Consider the following 23,647-nt stretch of genomic DNA (forward strand, 5'->3'; position numbering starts at 1 on the left):
GGGCAAACTGCCACTCAAGTGAAAAAAAGATAATACAGAACTAAGCATTACAGAGCTGATCCAACACCTGGTTACACAAACTGTGCAGAGAGGTACCAAGTTACTTTCAACTTGATTATTCAAGGAGCTTCTAGTATTAAGTTCTTGTGTGTTATGTGGTTTACGATAGGCACATAAAATGTTTTGTGTCAGCAGTAATATGGCAAATTTTTGCTGCCTTGTCAGTGTAACAATATGACAAACTTGTTCAAAAGTACAACAAAACATCCATATTGATGATAGAATATTTTCAGGCATCTATAGTAAGATGAAATAATGTTTGGGTAAAATCAAAGATGTTTTAAAATGGCAAAATAGTAGGTATATTTTCAATATTTATGTATTTCAGTTTTAGGAAGACCTGTATCAGCATTATCAGACTGCCAGTTAAGAGAGTAAATGCCTGTTCAGTTTCTAAATTCCCAGAACACCAATACTATTCTGTGAACAGCTCTGAAAATGTGGTGTGTGTTTCACAATAAAAAGGCAGTCAAATTGCCATTAACAAGTAGTCAGCAAAGAAAATTTGGAAAGGCATAGTTTATATTTGTAATCACAAAAACATCCAATTTTTTAAAATAGGAATGATTAAATGCCTTTAATGATTAAATTTCTTCTGTAAGACTGAGTCTAATTGTCACATTATTTTCCAGTTTTCCCTTTCACTGCTTCTGTTCCATCTCCTGTTGCCCATCAGAGGGGCACTTACTACAAATAGCAGTAGAGCTATTTGCATTTCCCAGACACCTTCGTTCCTTTGAAAGTTCATTGTTCTTTATCACTTGTCATAATACCACTGCTCAATTCTTACAAGAGTCATAGACAAAATATTAATAGAGTTAGCTTGCCAGTGACTTGAAATCTTTGGCTTCTCTTTAACCTCCTTAGTGCCTTATTTCTATGTGTAAGATACACCTTAAGGTTCTTGCATAAAACCTCTTCAGCTCTGGTAGTATTTTAAAGCTCTTTTCAGGATTTGACCCAAATGTGAAGCAGTTTCAGCAGCACTACCATGCAACTATTTTCAGGAACTGATGCAAACCTCTTTTTCCCTCAGGGAAATCTGTGCTACAGCGAGGTAGAAAATTCTCTTTGTTCACTGTGAGGTGGGAGGGGAAAGACAGGAGGAAACAGCTTACAGTTGCTGGGCTGCTTTCAGGACCACCTTTTATGTCACTTCTTTTACAAGAATCTGCCTCATTTTCTGAAGTCTTGCCATAAATAGGCATCATAATATTATGAGGAAGGCAGGATTTGTACTATTAAAATCACCATATTGAATTTTTTCAAAGTGTTGGTGATTTTGAATCTCGGGATTCTTGTAATTTTAATTCCTTCTGATCTTTCACCATTTTAAATACTCAGAAGCATTTCAGGGCAGAGCAAGGAACAAGAAGTGTGCTTATTTTGTACTAGGGATATTACTTCTTCGTGAGGATCCTTTCATTTTGTCATTTACAAAGTATTTGGGAACACAAGTATCTGAAATTGTTCTTAAAGTTGTACTTCTGTAGGTGTCAGTGCTATGATTTGACACAGAAAAGTCTTCATTCTTAGCAATGAGGAAATACTGCATTTTCCATAGTTGCAGTGCGAAGCGAGTGGGCTTTTGAGCTTTCTCTCTCAGCCTACGTCTGCTTTTTGGGGAGGGTATCGCAGCTGGGATCCTGCCGAGCAGCTGGGAGCGTGCACTGTGGCTCCCACCGCCACTGCTGCTCCATGTGTCTTCTGCACAGCAACCAGCGTGAGGGAAGCTGGAGGTGACATGCTCAGGGCTTATCCTGAGAGGGGAGGACCTGGACACAAGAAGTGGGAAGCTGCAGGTTTTGTCATGACCCATTGCTGCGTTTAGGGTGTGGTGGAACCAGCTGTGTCTGTGGGAATTACCTTTCATGGGCTTCAGAGTACAGAGACCACGATCAGTTTATACTCATAGTTCACACTGTTTAGCACTTTAGAATTGGTGTTTGGAGGGACAGAAGGATCAAGGGCTTATTAATCAGAGGCTAGAGAACACTTATGATACACAAAATCAGACTATAACAAGGTCTGACTTGGTCTCTTTATCCCCCAAAACACTTCATCCCCTCAAGTAACTGTAGTATTATAGCAGTATGCTTCACTAAGACAACATCACTATAAAATAGATACAAACAAGAAGTAAATTCAAGAGGCTGCACATTAAGTCAAAAAAGGGTCAGGGACACAAACTAAACACAGCTGAAATCCATAAGTGACACAGTGGATGTCACACAGACAATGCCAAGAAGTAATAAACTTTTTTTTTTTTTAAGCCCTTCACACCAGGAAAGGTGAGATGATGCGGAGATGAGAGATCAGAGACCTAAAAAGAAGATCTGAGAGCCTGGTATAAAAGTCTTTAACAAGGCCAGGGCTTTCATGCTAGCACAGATTAGCAACCGAGTCAATGTCAAAAGTCAGTGTGCCCTGTAAGGCGAGACTGCAGGCTGGGTATGATCAGCATTGCTCAATCCCATGGGTAAATATTGCTGCGTGTCAGGCAAAGTACAACAGAGCCCTGTTGGAAGCAGTACTAGGAGAGCCTTGTGGCAACTGATTCTTGTGGTTATTTATTAATAGTCAATAATACAAATCTGATGAATAATTGATAGTTCTTTGAAAACTGCATTTGTTTCTTCATGTTTTCCTTTCTCTTCTACTCTCTCTTTGTACATCAGTCATCCCTAAAGGTAATTATTGTAGGTCTGCTAGCACAGAATGTTTTGATTTGGGATAAGGCACAAAATTGCTTTGGGAAATAAAATACAAAAATAAAATAGATATTAGAAACCCAAAAAACCTCTGTGAAATGGCCAAGCTTGCAACTTTCACAGTGATTCCTTGTTCAAAACATGGAAATATCTATTCCTAGGAACTGGATATTAATAAGCTACCATAGATTATTCCCTGTTGTTCATTTGGAAGGTCCCTGTGGAAGGGAAAGTGGCTTAGTTCTTTGGGTTTGGGTTGAGGGAGAAGTTGTTTCACAATCACTGCATTTTAGGCTCCCTGGTTACGCCTTTCTCTCTTGCATGCTCAAAGTTGTACTGGTATTGACACTAAAAATGGGCAGGGTCAATGCTCTTTGCAGGGCATGTTCCCGTGTTGCCCTGCATTCATCCAGGGCCAGCTGCCTCATTCCAAGGCAGACTTCTCAAACCCGAAGGCCCTGACCCAAGGTTCCCGGAAGGCAGTAGAAAAAATCCCATCCATTTCAGTGGATTTTTGGATCAAAGGACGTAATCTGCCAACCTGCTGAAAGCATGTGCTGCAGCAGAAAGAGGAATTTAATCGGCGCTGCAGACATTACTCGAGCAAAGCTACTGTTTGAGGTAAGAAGATGCTTATGTGAAGGAAGTCTTGGGTAAGCTAGATCAGAGCAGGTGGTGGGACCCATGCTCAACGTGGCTGGTGACTGTCTAACTGCCTGTAACAAATGACTCAGTGTACTATTTTTGATTCAGCAGCAGGAGAAAGATATGTGATATAAACCTCCACACCCCACCAAGGAGAACTATTAAAAGAGCAGAAGACATTCTTGAGAGGCTGCAGATACTGCTGCCTCCACCCTGCTCTTAGCCCTGCTGGGTGCCTACAGAGGACAGTTTGCTGCGTGTTTTTCTGGCTTATGCCCCTATTTTAATAGAATTGTCACAGGGGAATGATTCAGTTTAAAAGCCATTTTCAAAAATGACAACCTGCAGCCCCTCTTCACCACTTGCGCCTGTCAACATTTGTGCCTGACTTACTTACTGAGTTTAAATGCAGGTGGCAACTCGGCGAGAGGTTTTCTAACCAGCTCCCTAACTGCAGAGCTGAGCAGCCAGCAATCATCACTCCCATCTGAACTGCAGGGGGCCCAGAGGCCTTGTGATGGCGGCCCCACAGAGGAATGTCTCCTCTTTCTCCCCGTCACAGGAGCTGGGGTTCGCACTGGCAGGAGGCATCGCATCTCCCACCCCATCCCTCTGTCCCTGCTGCCGTGAGGGCGGTGAGGCCCTGAGCTGGGAGCAGGGCTGCCACATGCATGGCAGAAGGTGGGAGCCCCCCTTTTCCTTCCCTGGCTGTTCCTCGTTCATTTGCTATTTTAAGTGGCAAATACCTGCTCGCTAGTTTGCATTTATGTTTTCTCTGCCCCAGAGAGGGTAGGCAGAGTGTATAAATGACATTGTTGTTCTTATAGTCATAATAACATTGAGACACAGAGAGTGGTGGTGAGCATCAATACCAGCAAAAGGAGCCCTTGACTTCAGTGAGCTTGTGTTAAATCCTGGGCCTTTAAATCCAAGAGAGCGGGGAGTTCATTAGCACCAGTTTCCTTCTTAGGGTTGGGCGCTATTAGGTTGATGGGGTGGGCAGCTGGTTCAAATGGTTCCTGATGGTGCCTTTGTTACAACAGAGGTGCTGTTCTCCATGTTTTATGTTAAAAGTCTCCTTCTGCTTTAGCATCTCCTGGGAGCTTCTTCCTGTGCCTTGTGAGTAAGAATCTTGTTTTATTTCCTTTTCTCTAGTATGGGAGAATGTGGTCCTTGTGCATACTGTCTAATCTTATATGCTGAGGCATTTGAATGACTTGAATGTTTATGTCATGGTCTGAGATCAGCTTGCCCTGTTTGGAAAGTACCTGAAAGGAGGTTGTAGAGAGGTGGGTATCAGTCTCTTTTTCCAAGTAACCAGTGAGGGGGTGAGAGTCAATGGCCTCAAGTTGTACTAGGGGAGGTTTAGATTGGATATTAGGAAAAATTTCTTCATGGAAAGGGTTGTCAGGCATTGGAACAGGCTGCCCAGGGAGGTGGTTGAGTCACCATCCCTGGGGGTATAAAAAAAACATGTGGATGTGGCACTTATGAACACAGTTTAGTGGTGGACTTGGCAATGTTAGGTTTATGATTTGACTCAGTGATCTTAAACATATTTTCCAACATAAATGATTCTATGATTCTAATTCTTGCTGCCTCCCGGCGAGTGCACGCAAGTAACGGGGACAATATTTCCCACACCCTACCTTTACCCCAGGTGCATTTTTCCAGTGTCGTTAGCTCTGCTTTAGCGTTAAAACTTGAGGAAAAAAAGTTACTACGGATATGCTTCTTTCATGGGATGGGTGGAGAAAAAGAGCAGTGAGATCGGAGTGCTCTTGCAAAACACATGGATTTTGTTGGAGCAGAGTGCCCAGAGAGCAGCTTCCTTATGTACAATGATGGTAATTTTTGACCCTGAGGGTAAAGAAGCTGCCCCGTGAAGCCATCCCTAGTGATGCTTTAGAAGATGATTGGAACTCTGTGGGTGTGCTGATCACTTAATACCCAGTGGTGGCTTGGTTTGAAAGAGCTAGTGGCTGGCTTCACCAACCATGAAGAAAGCTCATGCTTGCTGAGAATTTATCTAGAATTATAGGCAGTAAACAGATATTTTTCTGAAGGCAGTATCTGTCTTTAGAAATGTACATGTAGGAAGAAGCCATTACTTTCTCACAGATTTTCTTCTATCAAGTGTTGTCTGGCATCCATAGCTGAAATCTTTACTCTTAGAATCTACCTGTTTTACTAAATCGTGGCATTTGATAGTGATATTCAGTCATTCAGTTTGAAAGGTTGTTCTTCCATGTTTCTTTTTTTCTTTTTTTTTTATTGTGGCCAAGTTGTTATTAGTTTTGTGGGGTCTGGTTTTTTGGTTTGGTTTGGTTTTTTTCTCTCTACTTATTTTTTTTCATTACTGTATGTAGCCTGAAAAGTATGTCACATCCATTGTGTTCTTGAATAGAATCTGGTTAAGGAAAAAATAAAATAAAGTTCTGTGACCTACAGTGACCTACAGTAAGAATTCTTAAATTACAGTGTTACAATTCAAGGTATTTCAGTGGTATCACAAGTGTTTCTACTGTTATGTGCAGATCTTCACTGAAGAGAATCTCTTTCCTTTGAATGAAGCTAAATCAAGTTTTAAAATGTAGGTTTCCTCAAAAATTTCATCTTCAGTAGAAACCTCAACTCAGATCCTACATTCCTAGCTCTGCTTTTCTGTTTTGCAAGTTACACAGGAGATGAAACCAGATCCATCCTCATAGTTCTCACTTTCTACTTCTTGAGAATAGTCTCTTAAACCAGGTAACTAAAGTTTCCCTGTTTCTGTTCCTTCCTGACATCGAAGTGTCACATCCACGTTACCCTTTGGATACTCAGTAACGCACTTTATCATCTAAGTGGTAATTGCTTCTTGGCAAGATGGACCAGAATCTTTGATTTTTCTTTTTTTCAGAGAGAAGAGGATAAAGGTCTTGGCACCAAAGCCACTCCGTTAATGTGTCATTTTGGCTGAGTGGCTTGTGTTCTACTATTAAAACTCCAATTTTCACATTTCACTGATGTCCTGTAACATTAAATAGCTACCTGAAGAGACTAGTATAAATATAAGACTCCCTGCCTGCTTATTCCCCATGTTTGGACTTGGACTTGAGCAGGCCAAATGGGAGAGTGCCGTGTGTTCAAAAACCTCCTCTGTATCTCTGCCAAGCTGTGTCTGGGCTGCCAGAGATCCCTTACTGCCTCCTTCAGGTGATTTCCACATCAAAAAAAAGCTCATGGTTTAACAACTGCTAATATTAACGTGGGGACAACTTCTTTGGTGGTGGTGGACAATATAGATCCTTCCTGTTTCTTCCCCTTCTATGCACACATTGCTGATCCCAAACCTGTAGGAGATACAGGGGCGTGCGGCTGCTGTGCAAGCCATCCTGTCACTTATCGTGCCTTCCCGTAACGTTGGCCTGGTGGGGTGAGGATCATGCTCAGGGATGATATTACCAGGATGGCCTTTCTAGTTTTGTTCTGATTTAAAACTAGTACTTTAAACGTTCTGTGTGGCTCTGATTTGCAGTCAGAGACAGTTTATTAGCAGGCTTGTTAGGTTCTTCTACAAAGTAGGAAGAAATAAAATTATTTACAGTGCTAATAATCTTATAGTGACCTACCATAAAGGGAGTTAATGCAGCCATAGAAAAATCCACTATCTTGTATTAAAAAGTATTGCCAAATTTCCACAAATTTTTAGTAGTATATTCTCATTATTATTCAGTCATGCCTGGTTTTCACATCGACTCTCATGGAAACTGCTCCAAAGTGTGCTAAATTCAACAGACATCTTCTTACTGACTTAAAAAATCTGGATGCAGTTCAGAGAATGCCTGACTAAAATGGTGTGCCGGCACTCGTATTTCACTCATTTTTCTGAAACAGTTTAAATAAAAAAAAATTATGATCAGCATTAGTTGAGAGGTTTTACTTGATCTTTAGTGAGTTATAGGGGGAAGTTTTGTTGGTTCACTTTTAAAGTTTACAGTGTAGCTATAGCTCATTCAGTGCATAACTATGGGATGGAAAAATTGATAATTTCCATCTTATTCTGACATATACAAATACTTCCTTAAAAATATAATCTCCTCTAGGTAAGACTCCAATACTTCTAATACCTTTGTGGGGTGTCTTATTCTGTTATCCAGACACAGTAAAAGAAACTTGAGTATTTGCAAACTAGTATCCAAATTTAAACTAACTTCTAACAGATAACGAACAATAATAAAACAATATAGTTTACCTGCAAACGCTTGTTCTATACACTGTTCAGCTGCTGGATGAAAACCCTCACAACTTAATATTTTAATAGTCAGATGCCTTTGGAGAGAACTGTAGTTTGCTGATAATAGTAATATAATCCATTTTCTCCAATATTAGTTTTTATTACTTCATTGGTTTCAGGTAACTCTGTCAAGTCTTTGTGGCTCTGATACATACAGAGAACGCTTGATGTTGTCAAGTACAAAATTTGATATGGAAAGATCAAGACAGTCAGTCTTATTGACTGTGGTTTGTGTAGGAATTTCTCTTATCTCAGAGACAACAGGAGACTTTGGTAAAGTAGGAGTGAATCTCTTCCATTAAAAAGCTGCCGCAGTAAAATAGTCCTAGAAATCTAAGCCAGGAGTGATTTATTATAGAAGAAATAGTTGCAGCAGGAAAAAAAAAAAGTATTTGCCTGCTGTTCTCTGAGTGCTCTGTACCTGGACTCAGCGAGACACTGCAATTCCATGCGTACATACAGAGTGTGCCATATTGCATGTATTAAAAAAAGAAATTTTGTTCTTTGTTAAAAGATGTGGGTGTTTTTATTTCTGGCAACAAGAATAAGACTGCAGTATGAGTTCTAGCAACATGATAGCAAATAAGCACTTGTCTTGAGCAGGTTGTTTTCAGCCCATTCATTGTCATTCCCACCAAGTAAAATATTCTTTTACTTTGCTACAAAATAAGGGAAGATCTGTAACTTGAGGACAAACTAGTTAAGAAGTAACCTCAGACAAGGGTTTGATGCTAATACTCGTCAGGTATAAAGTCTATATTGCCTTCTTGCCACTAGAATTTCACAGCAAGATAAATATGAAATTACATCTTGTGGTTGAGAGGGGAGAGGGAAAGTGAACTTGCTCCTGTCAGATGTGATATTTCCTGGAAAGAAAACTGTGGTGGATTAGCTGGATTAAAGATAACACAATCTTGCTTGGTTTGGGTTTTTTTGTTTGTGTTGTGGGGTTTTTTTTGTTCTTACCAGCCACTTTACTTTTAGCAAATCTCATAGTGGGGAATAGAACATTCTTTACTTATTTGAAATAAAACAATTCAAGGAAGGCAAAAATCCAAGTGAAATTCAGTTTTCGTTTATACTAGCTTGTAGGAACTTTTGTAGAGACTCTCAGTAGCAAAAATAACAGGTCAAGTAAATATGTCTATTGGAGCACTGTGTGGACCAATTTAATAGAAAGCTACAGCCAAGGTATCCTGGGGCTGAATCATGCTTGTGCAGCAACTCCTAAGTTACACCTTCCAGTCCCGAAAGACTCTGTACACCTAAACCAAAGTTGTTTCCCCTTCAAGTTACATCAAATAGTGCTCTGTACTGCCTTCAAAGTGAAAGGACCCAGAGATGTATTACACATACCTGAAAGCCTTGGAAATATCTCGTTTGTGATGGGTTTCTCCAGGCTCTGTACGTTACTTTGAAAGCAATTCTTTTTGGCAAACATGAAAGCTGTAGGTGTTATCTGAATTGTTATCTGATTGTAGGTAGAAGCAGTTGCCTGAGTGGCCCAGTAGCTCTTATCTGATGTTATCCTTGATTATGGCTTCCTCCAGTAACCATTGGATTTGAGCCTCTTCAGGCAAGAAATCCCTTACTCTACGCGCGCGCGCACACACACACACACACACACACAGATGATATAGTATCTGCTAATGCTAGATAAGCAGATAGAGGTGTGAAAAAGATGTCACAGGAACTTGATTATTTAGCTCTTTATAGCTTCAGCATTTATGTATTTGATTATTTATACAAGAAGTGAGAAGGATGCAGTTTTGGTGAGGAATACAATAAGTATGAGAAATAATGTTCTTTTGACAGCTTAAACACAATGAACCTGTAGTCCTCTGGATATGAAAATGTACTTATTTATAATAATTCAATACTTATCCAGCTACAGGGTTTCTATAACAAATGTAACATGTAATTATATATTTTATTTTCCCTGGCTTATGAAGTTCCTAGCTTCCCTTTGCTAGTCCTATTTACTTTCTCTTAAAGTGTCAGTGTCATCCTATTAGAATATTTCTGCAGGAAAATACTTCAGAAACTCCAAGAGCTACTCTTTTTTGTTTTTCAGGTTTGGTTGGTTGATTTTATTTTTTGTGTGTGTGCTAGTTTTATTTGTGGGGTTTGGTGGTGGGGTTGTTTTTTTTTTTTGGTAAGAGTTTCCAGAACTGTTTAAGAGAGAGAGTCCGCCAAGTCTGCTCAATGGATTAGGCTCCTTGATTTCCAGCAGGATTGGCAAGAATAGAGATGCTGTGGACACTTTGAAATTCTCAGGCTAGCTTTGTTTCTCAAGCTAAATCTAGACTTTGAGATAGGTTTAGACCTATATCTGGAACATTTTTCTTTCTTTTGCATGCATTGGTTTGCAGGTGCAGTGCTATGAAGTTGTCTCACACTGGGACAAACAACCAGATCTGGTGGGATTCCTTTTTTTAATACATTATTAAGATAGTTCATAACACAGAATCACAGAATGTTAGGGATTGGAAGGGACCTCGAAAGATCATCTAGTCCAATCCCCCTGCCAGGGCAGGAACACCTAGGTGAGGTTACACAGGAAGGCGTCCAGGCGGGTTTTGAATGTCTCCAGAGAAGGAGAATCCACAACCTCCCTGGGCAGCCTGTTCCAGCGTTCCGTCACCCTCACTGAGAAGAAGTTTCTTCTCAAATTTAAGTGGAACCTCTTGTGTTCCAGCTTGAACCCATTACCCCTTGTCTTACTGTTGGTTGTCACCAAGAAGAGCCTGGCTCCATCCTCGTGACACCCACCCTTTATATATTTATAAACATCGATGAGGTCACCCCTCAGTCTCCTCTTCTCCAAGCTAAAGACCCCCAGCTCCCTCAGCCTTTCCTCATAAGGGAGATGCTCCACTCCCTTCATCATCTTTGTGGCCCTGCGCTGGACTCTCTCCAGCAGTTCCCTGTCCTTCTGGAACTGAGGGGCCCAGAACTGGACACAATATTCCAGATGAGGTCTCACCAGGGCAGAGTAGAGGGGAAGGAGAACCTCTCTTGACCTACTAACCACCCCCCTTCTAATACACCCCAGGATGCCATTGGCCTTCTTGGCCACAAGGGCACAGTGCTGGCTCATGGTCATCCTGCTGTCCACCAGGACCCCCAGGTCCCTTTCCCCTACACTGCTCTCTAATAGGTCATTCCCCAACCTGTACTGGAACCTGGGGTTGTTCCTGCCCAGATGCAAGACTCTACACTTGCCCTTGTTATATTTAATTAAATTTTTCCCCGCCCAACTCTCCAGCCTGTCCAGGTCTCACTGGATGGCAGCACAGCCCTCTGGCGTGTCAGCCACTCCTCCCAGCTTGGTGTCATCAGCAAACTTGCTGATAGTACACTCAATTCCCTCATCCAAGTCGTTGATGAATATATTGAATAATACTGGTCCCAGAACTGACCCTTGAGGCACTCCACTAGATACAGGCCTCCAACCAGACTCTGCCCCATTGATCACAACTCTCTGGCTTCTCTCCTTCAGCCAGTTTGCAGTCCACCTCACTACCCGATCATCCAGTCCACACTTCCTCAGTTTTGCCGTGAGGATGCTGCGGGAGACGGTGTCAAATGCTTTGCTGAAGTCAAGGTAGACCACATCCACCGCTCTGCCATCGTCAATCCACCTTGTTACGTCTTCATAAAAGGTTATGAGGTTGGTCAAACACGACTTCCCCTTGGTGAAGCCATGTTGACTGTCCCTGATGACCCTCTTATCCTTGATATGTCTTAAGATGGCACCAAGGATAAGGTGTTCCATCACTTTCCCAGGGATGGAGGTGAGGCTGACCGGTCTATAGTTGCCCGGGTCCTCCTTCTTGCCCTTTTTGAAGACTGGAGTGACTGGAGCAGACCCTGACGCTGACCCACCGCAGAGCTAACACAGGTTTAAAGGCAGAGTGTCCTCTCCAGATGTTTTCAAGTGGGCCAATGAGGAAAGCATAAACATACTGCCCAAAGAACACAGGATGAAAGAGTCACCTGGTAAATTGAGAAAATAGGATTTCCTTGTAGTGATCTTTGAATGTGTCATGTCAGCAGTCAACTGCACTGCATGGTCATGTAAATGGAATTTGGATTTCTTTGCAATACAATTTTGTCTCCATCAGCAAGAAACCCTTTGTTTTTAACTTTGGCATCTGTGAAGGGTCCTTCTGAGAGCTAATCATCATCTTCATACCTAAAGAGTTCTTTTTCTTCAGGGAAGAAGAAATGGGCTCTGCAAGTTAAAGTGAGCACCTCCACAGCAGTTGTCATGTCCATTAAACATTGCATTGCATCCAGCGCTGGTAGAACTAAAAAGCAAATCACTGGATTGCTTTAAATTTTATCAAGATATGATACAGTGCTTCAGGGTGCTCATTAGTATTTCCCCCCTCCCACAGATATTGAGCACCATGATCCCCAGAAAAACCCATACTGAAAGCCCATAACATAGGCAAAAAGAAAAAGGTTGGGTAAGAATGGATTTCGCAGTTGCACCCTGTGCAGCTGTGAAATTCCTCTGAAGAAAAACCAAAGAGGTGTTTGAAGGGTATTTGCTTCTCCAGTCAGAGAGATCCAGTGACTATGACCAACGGTGTTCAAGAGGTAAAGCTGCCTTCTGTGAAGAGAATGCACCTTCTCTGGGGAAGTTGTTTCCAGACATATTTTTTAAGATCCAGGAAAATGCTTTGTATTCTCATAGTTCCTGAGGGTCTGTGAAGGAAATGAACAGCTGTTGGGGAACTGAGTGTAGCAGTTAAGACAGCTGTTGGGGAAAATATATAGTATTACTAAGAGCGATTCTGTGTGAGCATGTAGGAATAACTGTGTATTCATGTGAGGGTGTCTGGGTTAGAAGAAATGACTGTCACAGCTCTGGAGACAACACCCATCCTTATAACAGTGAGATGAAAATTTGGGAGTCCTAAAGTGGACACTTACTTTGAGAAATATCTGTTTTATCACCAACCGTAGCCCTATCAACTGTGAATCCAGATGGCTACTGTTTTCCAGAAATTAAACCATACCCTCACTGCATGGTAAAGGATTACCTGTGACAGCCAGTGGCATTGTCCACTCAAGAGGATGCCAGGTAAGAGTGTCATAAATTATTTTCTTGGAAAGCTGTGCCCTGATGTGCTGGCATATATTTGGAGAAACACAAACGCATGTGGAGCCATGGAAGTGCCGGTCTCTTCCATGCGCATCCACAACTGGAAAGCTTTCAGATCCTCATGGTCCTTTAGCAGAATTACTTTCTCTTCTCTTGCAGCATTACCTTGTGTGTTACATGGCACGTTACTCCAAAAGAAAATTTGTACATTTCTCTCTTGCGGATATTTCAGATAAAAAGTTTAGTATTAATGGTTTGGAGTGAAAGCTCACAATCTGGTGATTCAAAACAGCTTCTTCCAAATGTTCCATTTCTATGCTGCTTTTGAACACTATTATTTGACGAACTGCGAGAGAAAAGGGAATATGTTTGCTTCTAGATGCCCATTAAATTAAAAAGAGCAAGTAAAATAAATGAACACTGATTGTTCTCTCTCCTGCATGAGCTACGTGCAGTGAGCAGCACGCACGCTATCCGGGGGGTGGGATGGTACATGGCTTACTCCTCCCTCGCCCCTGTCCAGGCAGGACACGCTGTGCCAGAAGGATCTTCTCTGATGTGGCGGGAGGCTGACCTCTGCGTCGCAGGGCAGCTCTGCCCCCTCCTTGCCAGCTGTGGACAGATGTTGTCCTCGGTTTCCAGCAGTGGGCCTGCTGGGAAGCCAGTGGTGGGAGCTGCCCCAGGAGTTTCCCCGGGCATTGGACAGACTGCAGGCGGCTCCTGGGCAGCGCTGAGGAGAACAGCTATGCGAGAAGTAAGCTCCGTTCACACAGTGCAAGTGGCTGCCGAAAATAAGCTTGAGTTAACTTTTATTTTTTCCAGCTCATAAACAGGAGTTTGTTCCTCACTATACAATGGTTTAGATACTACTGTGATAGTGCATAAAAATATTTTGTTGCTTTATTGCTTAAAACATGCAATTAAATTATCTTGATTGAAGAACTGCAACTATTTAAATAATGTTTAGTCCACCATTAGTTGCCAGAAATATGACTGTACAGATACAGCCAGCCAGCCTCCACAGTTTCTTCCACGTGAATTAATTTGTGAAAAGATTATTTAGATGCATAACTTTATCACTGTTTCTTTTCAATAATGAAGCAACGATACCATCAAGCGGTTGGGACTTACTGCTTTGACGTTCTGATGAGACATGCACATCAGGTGTGAGCAGGATGATGTGTATTAGCTGCTTTCTGAGTCACACTGCATCTTTTCAGTTAGTCCTCCATGGCACTATGTGAATGTGTTGCATCTAATCCCAGCACTATTTTTTCCCTATTTCATAACCACTGTGTTGCAATTTGGTTTTTTGTGGGGTTGTTTGGTTTCTTAAAAATTTTTTAAAATGCACTGCGCATACTTGGTGCAACGCTGGTGCAACCCTGGCTTTGTCCTGGGGAGCCCAATGGAAATCTGAAACACTTAGGACATGTCTAGACTGAAAGATGAGCTATGACAAAGCATGGATACGCTGGCAGACATCCTGTGGCTGTGATACTGACTGGTGATCCCCGGCCCTTGGCGAGGCTGCAGGATCCAGCCTGACCTCAGTGGGCAGGTCCGGGGGGCCACCAAACAGCACCGATGGACCAGCAATCTCCAGCCTGCCTGCAGCTGCCAAAGTGCCAAATGAAAATGTTGCTTTTAAGCAAATGGGAACAACTCTGTCCCCCAGCTGAGTTTTCAACATAGAAATAGAAATTTAGCCAATTGAAACCACTTGCATGGTTTATAGTGTTTAATGTACAGGAAAGCTATCAGTCCAACTGAAAGACAGGCAGCTGTTAATGCAAAGTCTGAGCCAATGAAAATGCAACTTGGGAGCTGTAAATAATTAATAGATAAATTAATAAAGACTATTCTGATGATACTGTAATTACCTGCAGATTGAACTAAATATACCCATCGGGGAGATGACTGGGTGGTTATTTTTCTTCTCCAACTATTGCGAACACAGTAGGAAGTTAAAATACAGATACTTACTTAGACAATGAATACAGTATGTGATTTATTAAGTTCTCAATAATTTTATAATACTCAGTGAACACAATAAGTGAACATGTTACAGCACTTAGTTTTCCTCTTTCCTTGCTTAAAAAATGCATAGAAAGAGGCTGTTTAGATGAAGGATTATAAAACTACTGTAGTTGAAAATGAGCCATAGCTTTATGTGTAGTAAGCAGCGTAACATTAAACACAGACGATTAAACTAGAGATACAGGGAAACTCCGACCAAAAACTTAAAGCACATGCCTTGGTGCCAACTCTATTCCTTTATCCCAGTTCTCATGTTTAACATCACAATTTTGGTCAATTTGTGTGGCTTTCATTGGTGGTCGTGCTACCCTGGGAGCTTCAGACTGAAGGAACCAGCAACCCTAAGCTGGCTCTGACATATGCAATTGTTACCTTTAGAATTCCTGGGGGGAAAAGCAGCTGATATAAACCAGTTTACCAACTACCTCCGAAGAAGCTGTTCCTTGAGCAGCATTAGGAATGACAATGAGTTGGCATTTGTATAATCCAGTTTCCTCCAGCTGTATTTTTGGTAGAAATAGTGCAGTATTGCCTTTTAAAGTTTCACTGTCTAACATGTAGGATCCTACTCTAGGAGGACTGGTTTCCAGCTATAAATGTAAACAGTGTCTTTTCTTGGTCAGTATCTTGGGTTTCTAAATACCAAATGCTTGTCAGATTGTTGTTATCCAGTTGTACTGTACTCAGAGATCAAGCACGGTACCGAGGTGTCTGTACTCGGGAACAGCACCGTTAGCTCAGTGCTTATTTGCACTTTCGGGGTCTCTTCCAAAAGGAAACAGCATAATGTAAGAAATGCATTCTTAGGGAGGAAAAAAAAAAGCCTTTTTGAAACATGGCAGCTGTTGTTTGGCTTTTGGGGGATCATTCAGCTTTCAACATCCTATTTAATTATGTTGCCACTCTGCTTAATTAACTTGTAGAAGTGCTTGGTAATCCTTGTCTTAGGCTCCCTCTAGTGAAGAAACGGTGTGAAACTGTGTGTGCTGGCCATGTGAAAAATCCTTGTGTATTAGAATAGATGTTGCGTCACTTCTCTGTGGTACTAATTGCACTGGCAAGGTCTGCACAGGCTGTAGAACAGCTGTGGGCTCAGGAGTGACACTCATTGCTGCCGAAGTATCTAGTGCCTTTCTGTGACTGTGGAGATTTCCATACATAGAGGTTTGCACAGGACTCTACCCCATGGCTGAGTAGAGCCTCCTCTCCTCCTGGGTGGGCTCCGAATCCACGCAGCGGGGCAGCTTGGTATGATGCCCAGCGGAGCGGGGGGCTGCCCGCACCTCCATCCTGCTTTCTGCACTGCTGGTAGGGAGCTCAAACATTGGAGACCTCTTCTCAATGTAATATTAACAGCAATGAAGAGCTACTGGGAGAGGGTATGGAATGAGGTATTAGAGGGGAAACTGTGTATTGCCTGCACCATCATCTTCCACAACACAGAAATGGCTCTGTGGGCAGTTTCCTAGAAGATACAAGCTGTGAGCTATTATGTGCTAAGGAAATGCACATTTGAGTAAATACAAATTGTTTGCAACATACTCTAAACAGCAGTCACTGTGCAGTCATTCAGACTAACAGCTTTCCGAATTGATGGAAAAGGTGTAAAGAATGGAAAGGTCAGCTTTGTAGTGCTGCTCTGTCCCTGCATTTGTCACTGAAAAATATACCAGGCTTAGAAACTTGAGTATCTCTGCAAAAAAATTACTTCCCCTCATTGATATTGTTCTTAACAGCCTGCATAGTTGCATGTGTAGTAATTTAGCATAGCGTTGGATAGCATGAGAAGTGTTACTACTGGATACCAAGTGATTCTACCAAGTATGGCTTTAAAGGCACTAGAAAACATTGGGGTAACTGTAGGTGGTTTTGATATTTGCTGTCTGTGGGTGCGTAAATAATAGGACTCAAGCAAGTAGTCTATTTCCCATTACATCAAAAAAAAAAAAAGTCCTTTTTAGAAATGTAACTGAACTACACTGAGTGTTGCTATATTTTCAGATGGGACTCTCATTTCACTATCAACTACCTCTTAATTCCAGTAAGTAACAGATATCTGAGGATCCACACAAGAAAGTACTTCTGGGGCTAACCTTAAGAGTCAGCTCCTGGCATCTGCTACGTACTTTGGCATAAACTATAAAAGGACAACCCATAGCTCAGAGCTTCAGTTCTTTGCAACATGCCACCATACATCAAATTTTTCTTAATCGAGATACATTTACAAAATGGAAAAGTCTGATATGGCTGGATATGGCATAAAGTCCTGTGGCTCTCCCCAAGAGACACATTGCCACAGCCATTCTCACATCCCCAAACAGCTGAGCCCTGGTTTTGAAGGCAAAATCTGTAAGCAAAGAGAAAGAAACCTAGAGAAAATCTGTTCTTAAACCTGGGGGTGCTCCACCTTCTCTGGGATTTCTATTTTGAATTTGAAACAAGTCATGGAATTGTGTGGTGTTGGCATGAGTTCGTAATGCTTTTGCATTTTAATTAGAGTATTTTAATTAGTTGGTTTTGTATTTTTATGAACACAGAAAATTAAGCATTTGAGTGCCTGATTAGTGAATAGCTATCGCAGCTGGTACTGGGGAAGAACACAAGATACTTACATATTTTTATGAATTCCTTTTCATATCTTTCGAGTAAGCAAAAATGGAAGGCAAACAGGGCCTCTAAACAGAAATACCAAGTTGTGCATATAGACAAGATCTAAACCCACCTCTTTCCCACCCGCTTAAAATAAAACACTAGACGTCTGTCACTGTGCTGAGTTTCAGTTTAATCCAGTTAAAAACTAATCTATACAAAGTACAGAGCGGGGCTTTTTTTTTTTCCTACATATATTGCACTGGAGGATATGAATTTGTACAACATTGCCCAAATCTTACTCCTTCATCCTCCTACCAAAATCCCAGCCAAGTACAAAACCAAATCTCTGCATCTTTGTCTTGGAACTGGTGTCTGTATGAAATTACATTGTTTTCTTGTAATCACCTCCTAAATGAAAAGCAGAGTACAGGTGAAAGCACTGGAGCCCATGATATTCCAGTACCTTATTTATCTGTGATTATAGCTTTCTACTTCCTCACTTAGCTGTACACTTAGTTTGTTTGGGTTGTTTTTTTTTTTGAACTTTAAAAAGCTCCTGAGAAATCAGTACAATGGTAGAAACATGCTTTTAGTGGCTAATACTTTTAGTTGCTTTTATGGAAGAAAGAACCCAATTAAAAGAAGACATCAGCACTGAAAACAACAAAACACATTGAAAAGCAACAAATCTGTGAAACATTTCATATGTAAGTGTGACTTCAGCACATTGCATAACCTCTAAGGCAGATGTTCCTCACAGTGAGATAGCTCTTACTTAAACCACACTTGAGAATTGATCCACAAAAATAGCTCAGTGACTTTATTACACTCAGATGGAGAACTCTTTTAGCCTCGGCCTGAAGAACAATACCCTTCGAGGAGGATGAGATGGACAGTATTGGGTGAACATTGCCTGTCAACAGACCAGACCTGACAGATCATCTTTTGGAAGAACATCCACCAAGTCCTTGCTGTCTTTGTGGACATGTGATAAAGGTACCCATGCACATGAGACTTTTGAACTGGGTGGATGAGCATGAAGTTGGAATTTGGTCTTTCATCGCAAAAACATTTAGGCAACAAACTTAAGATGTGCTCAGTAGGAGCTCAGTAACAAGCATTATTGAGGACTGAGGTTCTGACTTCCATATAATTTAGGGCAAATAACTGTCAGTTTGACTGAGCCTTGATTACTGTTAAAGATAAACCAAACCACCAATACTAAGGCTTAAAAAACTGCCTGTTTCCACTTCTAAAACATGAACAGAAAGTCTGTAGAATATTGCTGAACTGCAAGCCTACTAATTAAATTAACACTGACAAGAACAACATTTAGCTATCATATAGTAATTGAAGGTGTACACCATTTTTTACTGAATGCACCCCAGTGGCTGGTTGAAATGCAAAATGAGAAACTTTTGCTAATGCTAACTCACAACAAGGGATAACTCTGATTTCTCACAAGTGGCTTTCTCGGACTCCCCACTGACACTCACTGCAGGGTGGTGTGCAGAAGCTGAGTTCAGTGCCCAGGTTACAACAGTTCTTCACAAAACTCTGGGTGTTTCCAGGTAAATGGGATAAGAGGGATATAATACCCATCTCTGACAGCAGGGAGAGTCAGGATCTTACAATCAAAATGTAAGAGGTTGTACTGAAACCAAAGCTTGAGCATTACATTACAAAGCATGCCATTAAATATGACATTTGTTAGGAGGCAGATGTAGCCTGAAGGAATGATTTGTATGGTAGAAATGCCTTTACACCAAAGGTTTCAGTCCTTGATTCTCTACAAACATCTGTGGCTGTATCGTTTGTCCTCTGTAAACTTTCATGTGGGATGGGGAGAACACACACAGAAAATTTCCCCCACCTTTTCCACAATATTTGCATAACTCCCCCTTTGTTTCCCTCCTTGCTCTGTTACCCGTTGATCAGGCTGCAAGCCCGAAGCCAGGGCTGCGCAGTGAGAAACTCTGTTAGTCTGGATGTAACTGGAACTATGTCTGGAACTCTTGGCAAACAGAGTCTCCTGACAAAGACATAATCAAACTGATGTTAGAAGCATGGAAATGACAAACTGTGGGGACATTGATTTTGGAAACAAAATTAAAATGTTAACCAGTTGTGCAGAGAACAGAAAAAAAAGAGGTAAAAGTCCAGTTGTTTGAGTAGTATAAATGAAGGAAATGTGACGTGACAACGAACAAAATGAAACAGATAAGGAAACCTAATCTGTTCTGGCAGTGAATTCTATGATATTGTGTGGAGAACAAGAATGTGCTCAGTCCTGCTTAAAGAAGTCTTAAACATGGAAGGAACATGCCTAGCTTCTATCGCAGTTCTTCAGAGAAGCTTCCCAAATGTCAATACAAAACATTGGTTATTGCCTTCTGTCTTATTTGAGTTGCCTAAAATTTTCAAATCTTATTCTGAAAGGAACATCTTTTTATAACTGAGGATTGCCTCCACTTCTTTGCTCAAAACTGATACGATTTCTTCTAATGACACTGTTAGCAGTTAGCCAGAGAACAGGAAGGAAATGCAAAGGATACTTGCCAAGGTGTGTGTGTATCAGTTTAAAGCCAGCATTATACAGTCAGAACAATCCATGTTTAAAAAAAACTCAAGCAGGGTTTACAGATTAGGATATTTTCAGTCTGAAATGAATGACAAGCAAGGACAATCACACAACTTTTCAACGTTATAGCAAAGCCCACAGGAAAATGAACTTATTCTTGTAAAATCTTGGCTTACAACATTAGACACCTACCCTGGTTCAATACCGAAATAATACAATCAAGTAGCGCCCCTGTTTTAGGACCCTTCACAAACTTACACCAACTGCTGAAAGACTAAGAAGAGTTCATAGTAAGACACTTAACAAGTCAAAGATTCATGTCTGAGAAGAGCCTTCTGAAGCACATGGCGCATTTTGAAAAATCTGGTATTATCATAGGAGGTAGGATAATCTGTACAGAAAAAGACAAAGAGTCTTGTTCTGTTTTGCACAATATTTCCATCAACATAAAAAGCTTACTTAATAACATGCAAAATTTTGAGATCAGCTGGCACCTGATGAAAGAAGCAGGGACAAAAGTACTGTCCCAAGAGCCAGCTGAGTATTCAACTGCTACACACAATCTCAAGAAGGAGGACGGTTCAGATCAATACACTAGAAATACAATATTTTTTGAAGGCTTACAGTGAAATTCTTAGGCTTCTGTAAACATGAAAAATATTCACTGTTCCACATAATTCTTTGCTATGTTTAGATTTTAGAAAGTGCAAATTTTCTGTGATTAAGGATTAGAAGTTTGATTATTTTTTTATTTGGTCTCAAAGAAGAATAGGTTTGGAAGTGCTGGAAATGGTAGGCCTTTATCTATGGTCTTCGTTTCCCCATATTTTGCTTCTCAGCATGTCTGGAAAGTGTTTCTACATAAAACTAGACCTAACTTGACATTTAGGCCAGTTCCCTGTTTCCTCTCTGAGAAGATTCCAATTTGTGCCTAAGCACAGAATGGCAGACATCTCCTCCCTTTTTTGTAAGAGAAGAGTTCCACAGCTCAGTCCCCTGCCCACAAAATCCTTTAGTCTTACTAGTTTTCTTCAATTCCCTCCTCCACTATAACCTCTAAATGATTACCTTGCTGTGTTGCTCACTGATGCATTGGAGAGAAAATTAGTTTAATTTATTATTCAAATGTGGTTTGATACTTCATCTCTAACATTCCCAATGATTTTACAATCTGAGGAAAAAGTGAAGAGTTCATGTTTCGCTCTGATTTCCTGCCCACCCACTGCCCACCCTTCCCTCCCCCCAATAATAAAGATGCTATAAAGTTGAGGCACAAGTGGTTAAGGGTGAACTTGATCAGTTCTAGCAGCTGGTTCTTGGACGTGTCCTGGTGGTAAAGGCTGATCACCTCCCACAGGGTGTTTTGGTGCATCTCCAACTTTGTGTTCACCGGCTGTAAAACAAGAATAAAACTATTTGTAACTTCTCAATTAAATTTGCCACAAATGTGAAAAGCCTCTAAAGGAAAGTTTCTAGTGCAGGCACAATCAAACACAAAGTTCTAGGTTTTGCCTTGTAAGTGGAATCAAGAATTTTATTTGTGACTACCAATGAAATTGGATTGAGATTACCCAATCTGTCTTCCACAGATTTCTATAAAGTTATAATATCCTCTTAGATTACTAGTTGTTTCTGTTTCCTGTGAAATATTTTTACTTCCATAAAACACTGGTTCTTTGGAGATTTTTCTTTCTGGAATATATTAGGTTTATAAAACCTTTAATCCCAATATGGAAAGCTTGGGAAAAAAAAAACAAACCACAACACAACAACTTGCTCCTGTATTTTACTCCTCACTGTGTCAAAAATACAACACTCTCCCTTTGCCTACCTTTGAATAATACTCGTTTTCATAGTTTGCTGTAGATTTCAGAACTTGCAGCTGCATTTTTGTGATTTTTTTTTTTTCTTTTTCCTTAAATCACCCTTAGTACCTCTAGCAGCCTACAGATTAGAAATACTGTCTACTTGGATCTCCTTAACGCAGTGAATGAGTAGTGACTAGTTCTGGGTAATATAATGAGTTCTTATGACGCTTGATTAAATGACTGCAAAAAGTTTTTACATAAAACAATATACAAGTTCAGAACAGAATGTGCTATAATATTGCCAGTATCAAAAGATGTATCATTTGTCCAACTCCCAGGGCATCTACTAATTCACATGATGTTTTTACTGAAGGTGAGGGGGAGTGAGGCTCTCAGAACTAGGGATCATAAAATGAAATTACGCACAGGCAGTTCTGAAGCAAATGAAAGACAAAATTAAATTGGTACTGAAATTTCATTACTTCTCCTCACAGAACTGAGTAGCTTTGGGATAGAATTTCAGGATACTCAACAAAGTAAGCTGTAATCACCGAATAAAGCATTTATGGTTTGAAAGCCCACTGTTGGCCCTGCAGGAGCAGTTAAGAGCTTCCAGTATTCAAAATGCTGCCTGGACATAGTTTGAAGTCTTATGTTTGAGATGAATGTCAAGAAGTTCTAGAGCTCTACTGATAATGTTAGCACATGAACATGGAGGCCAGTAAAGCCATATTGATTTCAGCCTTTGTAGAGGGGTAGAAAAAACTAGTTTAGGATGCATGGGAGAATGGAGCCCCTTTAAAGCACAAAAGAAATATGGACAATCTGTTATGGATAGGAACTGCTAATATACACTTGACCATTTTGTTGCCACCAATAAGCAAATGCAGTGAGTTATTACAACATTCTTCTGAGGGTGTTGAAGCAATTGTTCATTCATACTGTCTAAAACTAACTTGCCATGTCGTGTTGTGCGCAACTTCTGGTAAATTTGCCACAGAGGATACACCTGTTGAAAGCATTTACATGCTTTGATTCGTTCTGCAGTCTGAGACTGGTAATGCAGCCATCAGACACCAGACAGTCCTGGTCATTTCTATGTCTCTCTTCTCTGGCTACTCAGAAATCCCAAATATCCTAGATTTCAATAGTTTTAGACTAATAAGTACAACACAATCTCCTCCTTCTCTGCCCATTTGATGCCTTGACTTGGAAAGTCTGGGTTTTTTTTACTATGGGCTTAGAAAGACTGAGATTTCAGGAATACTTTAGAAGAGCTCCATACTTCCCTCTTCAAGACAGTTTAGTGAACCTCTACAGAGATTATTAAAACCACATTCTATTAACAGTTCCAACAGAAAATACAGTTTTAATGACTTTTACATTGGAGATCTTATTCTGTTTATTTACACAGAAAGATACATACGGGGTTGGAATTTCAGTTCTCCAGCTGGTCCTGCAGGAGGATTTCCTTGCTGTAGTTTCTTTTGTTCCATCTGTTTTACGACCTGGTGAAAAATAAAATAACCGCAGTTGAAAAACATAAATCTGTCAAACTTCTCTGATGTGAATACACTTAAAAGAAATTTTGCAGCCATTATGTAAAGTCGGTGTTAATGGGTCTACTACCGAGTTGAAATACTTGCATTGTTTGCTATAATTGTGAATGCTAGATTATGTTTTGATGTGGTATCATTAGTTTAGAATTCATCTGGGACTCAGAGGAGAACTCAGGGTAAGGAATGCTCCAGATCTGGGGATTGTCATGAGCTGTCACACATTTAAGGATACAGAAAAGGAAAAAAAAAAGAATTC

General features: G+C 40.8%; 1 protein-coding gene across 1 annotated transcript in view; it reads right to left on the reverse strand.

Annotated features, from left to right (window-relative positions):
* Window positions 1–17,616: 17,616 nt before the first annotated feature.
* The window catches only part of NUCB2 (nucleobindin 2), a 28,264-nt gene continuing 22,233 nt past the window's right edge, over window positions 17,617–23,647 (reverse strand). Inside the window, exons 12-13 of the mRNA XM_065635295.1 lie at window positions 23,259–23,340; window positions 17,617–21,417 (exon numbers count right to left, since the gene is read on the reverse strand). Of these exons, the coding sequence (XP_065491367.1) occupies window positions 21,305–21,417; window positions 23,259–23,340 (195 nt within the window). The 3' untranslated portion in view covers window positions 17,617–21,304. The remainder of the gene's footprint in view (window positions 21,418–23,258; window positions 23,341–23,647) is intronic.

Source organism: Caloenas nicobarica, chromosome 5 (genome assembly GCF_036013445.1).
Source record: "Caloenas nicobarica isolate bCalNic1 chromosome 5, bCalNic1.hap1, whole genome shotgun sequence".
Lineage (NCBI taxonomy): Eukaryota > Metazoa > Chordata > Aves > Columbiformes > Columbidae > Caloenas > Caloenas nicobarica.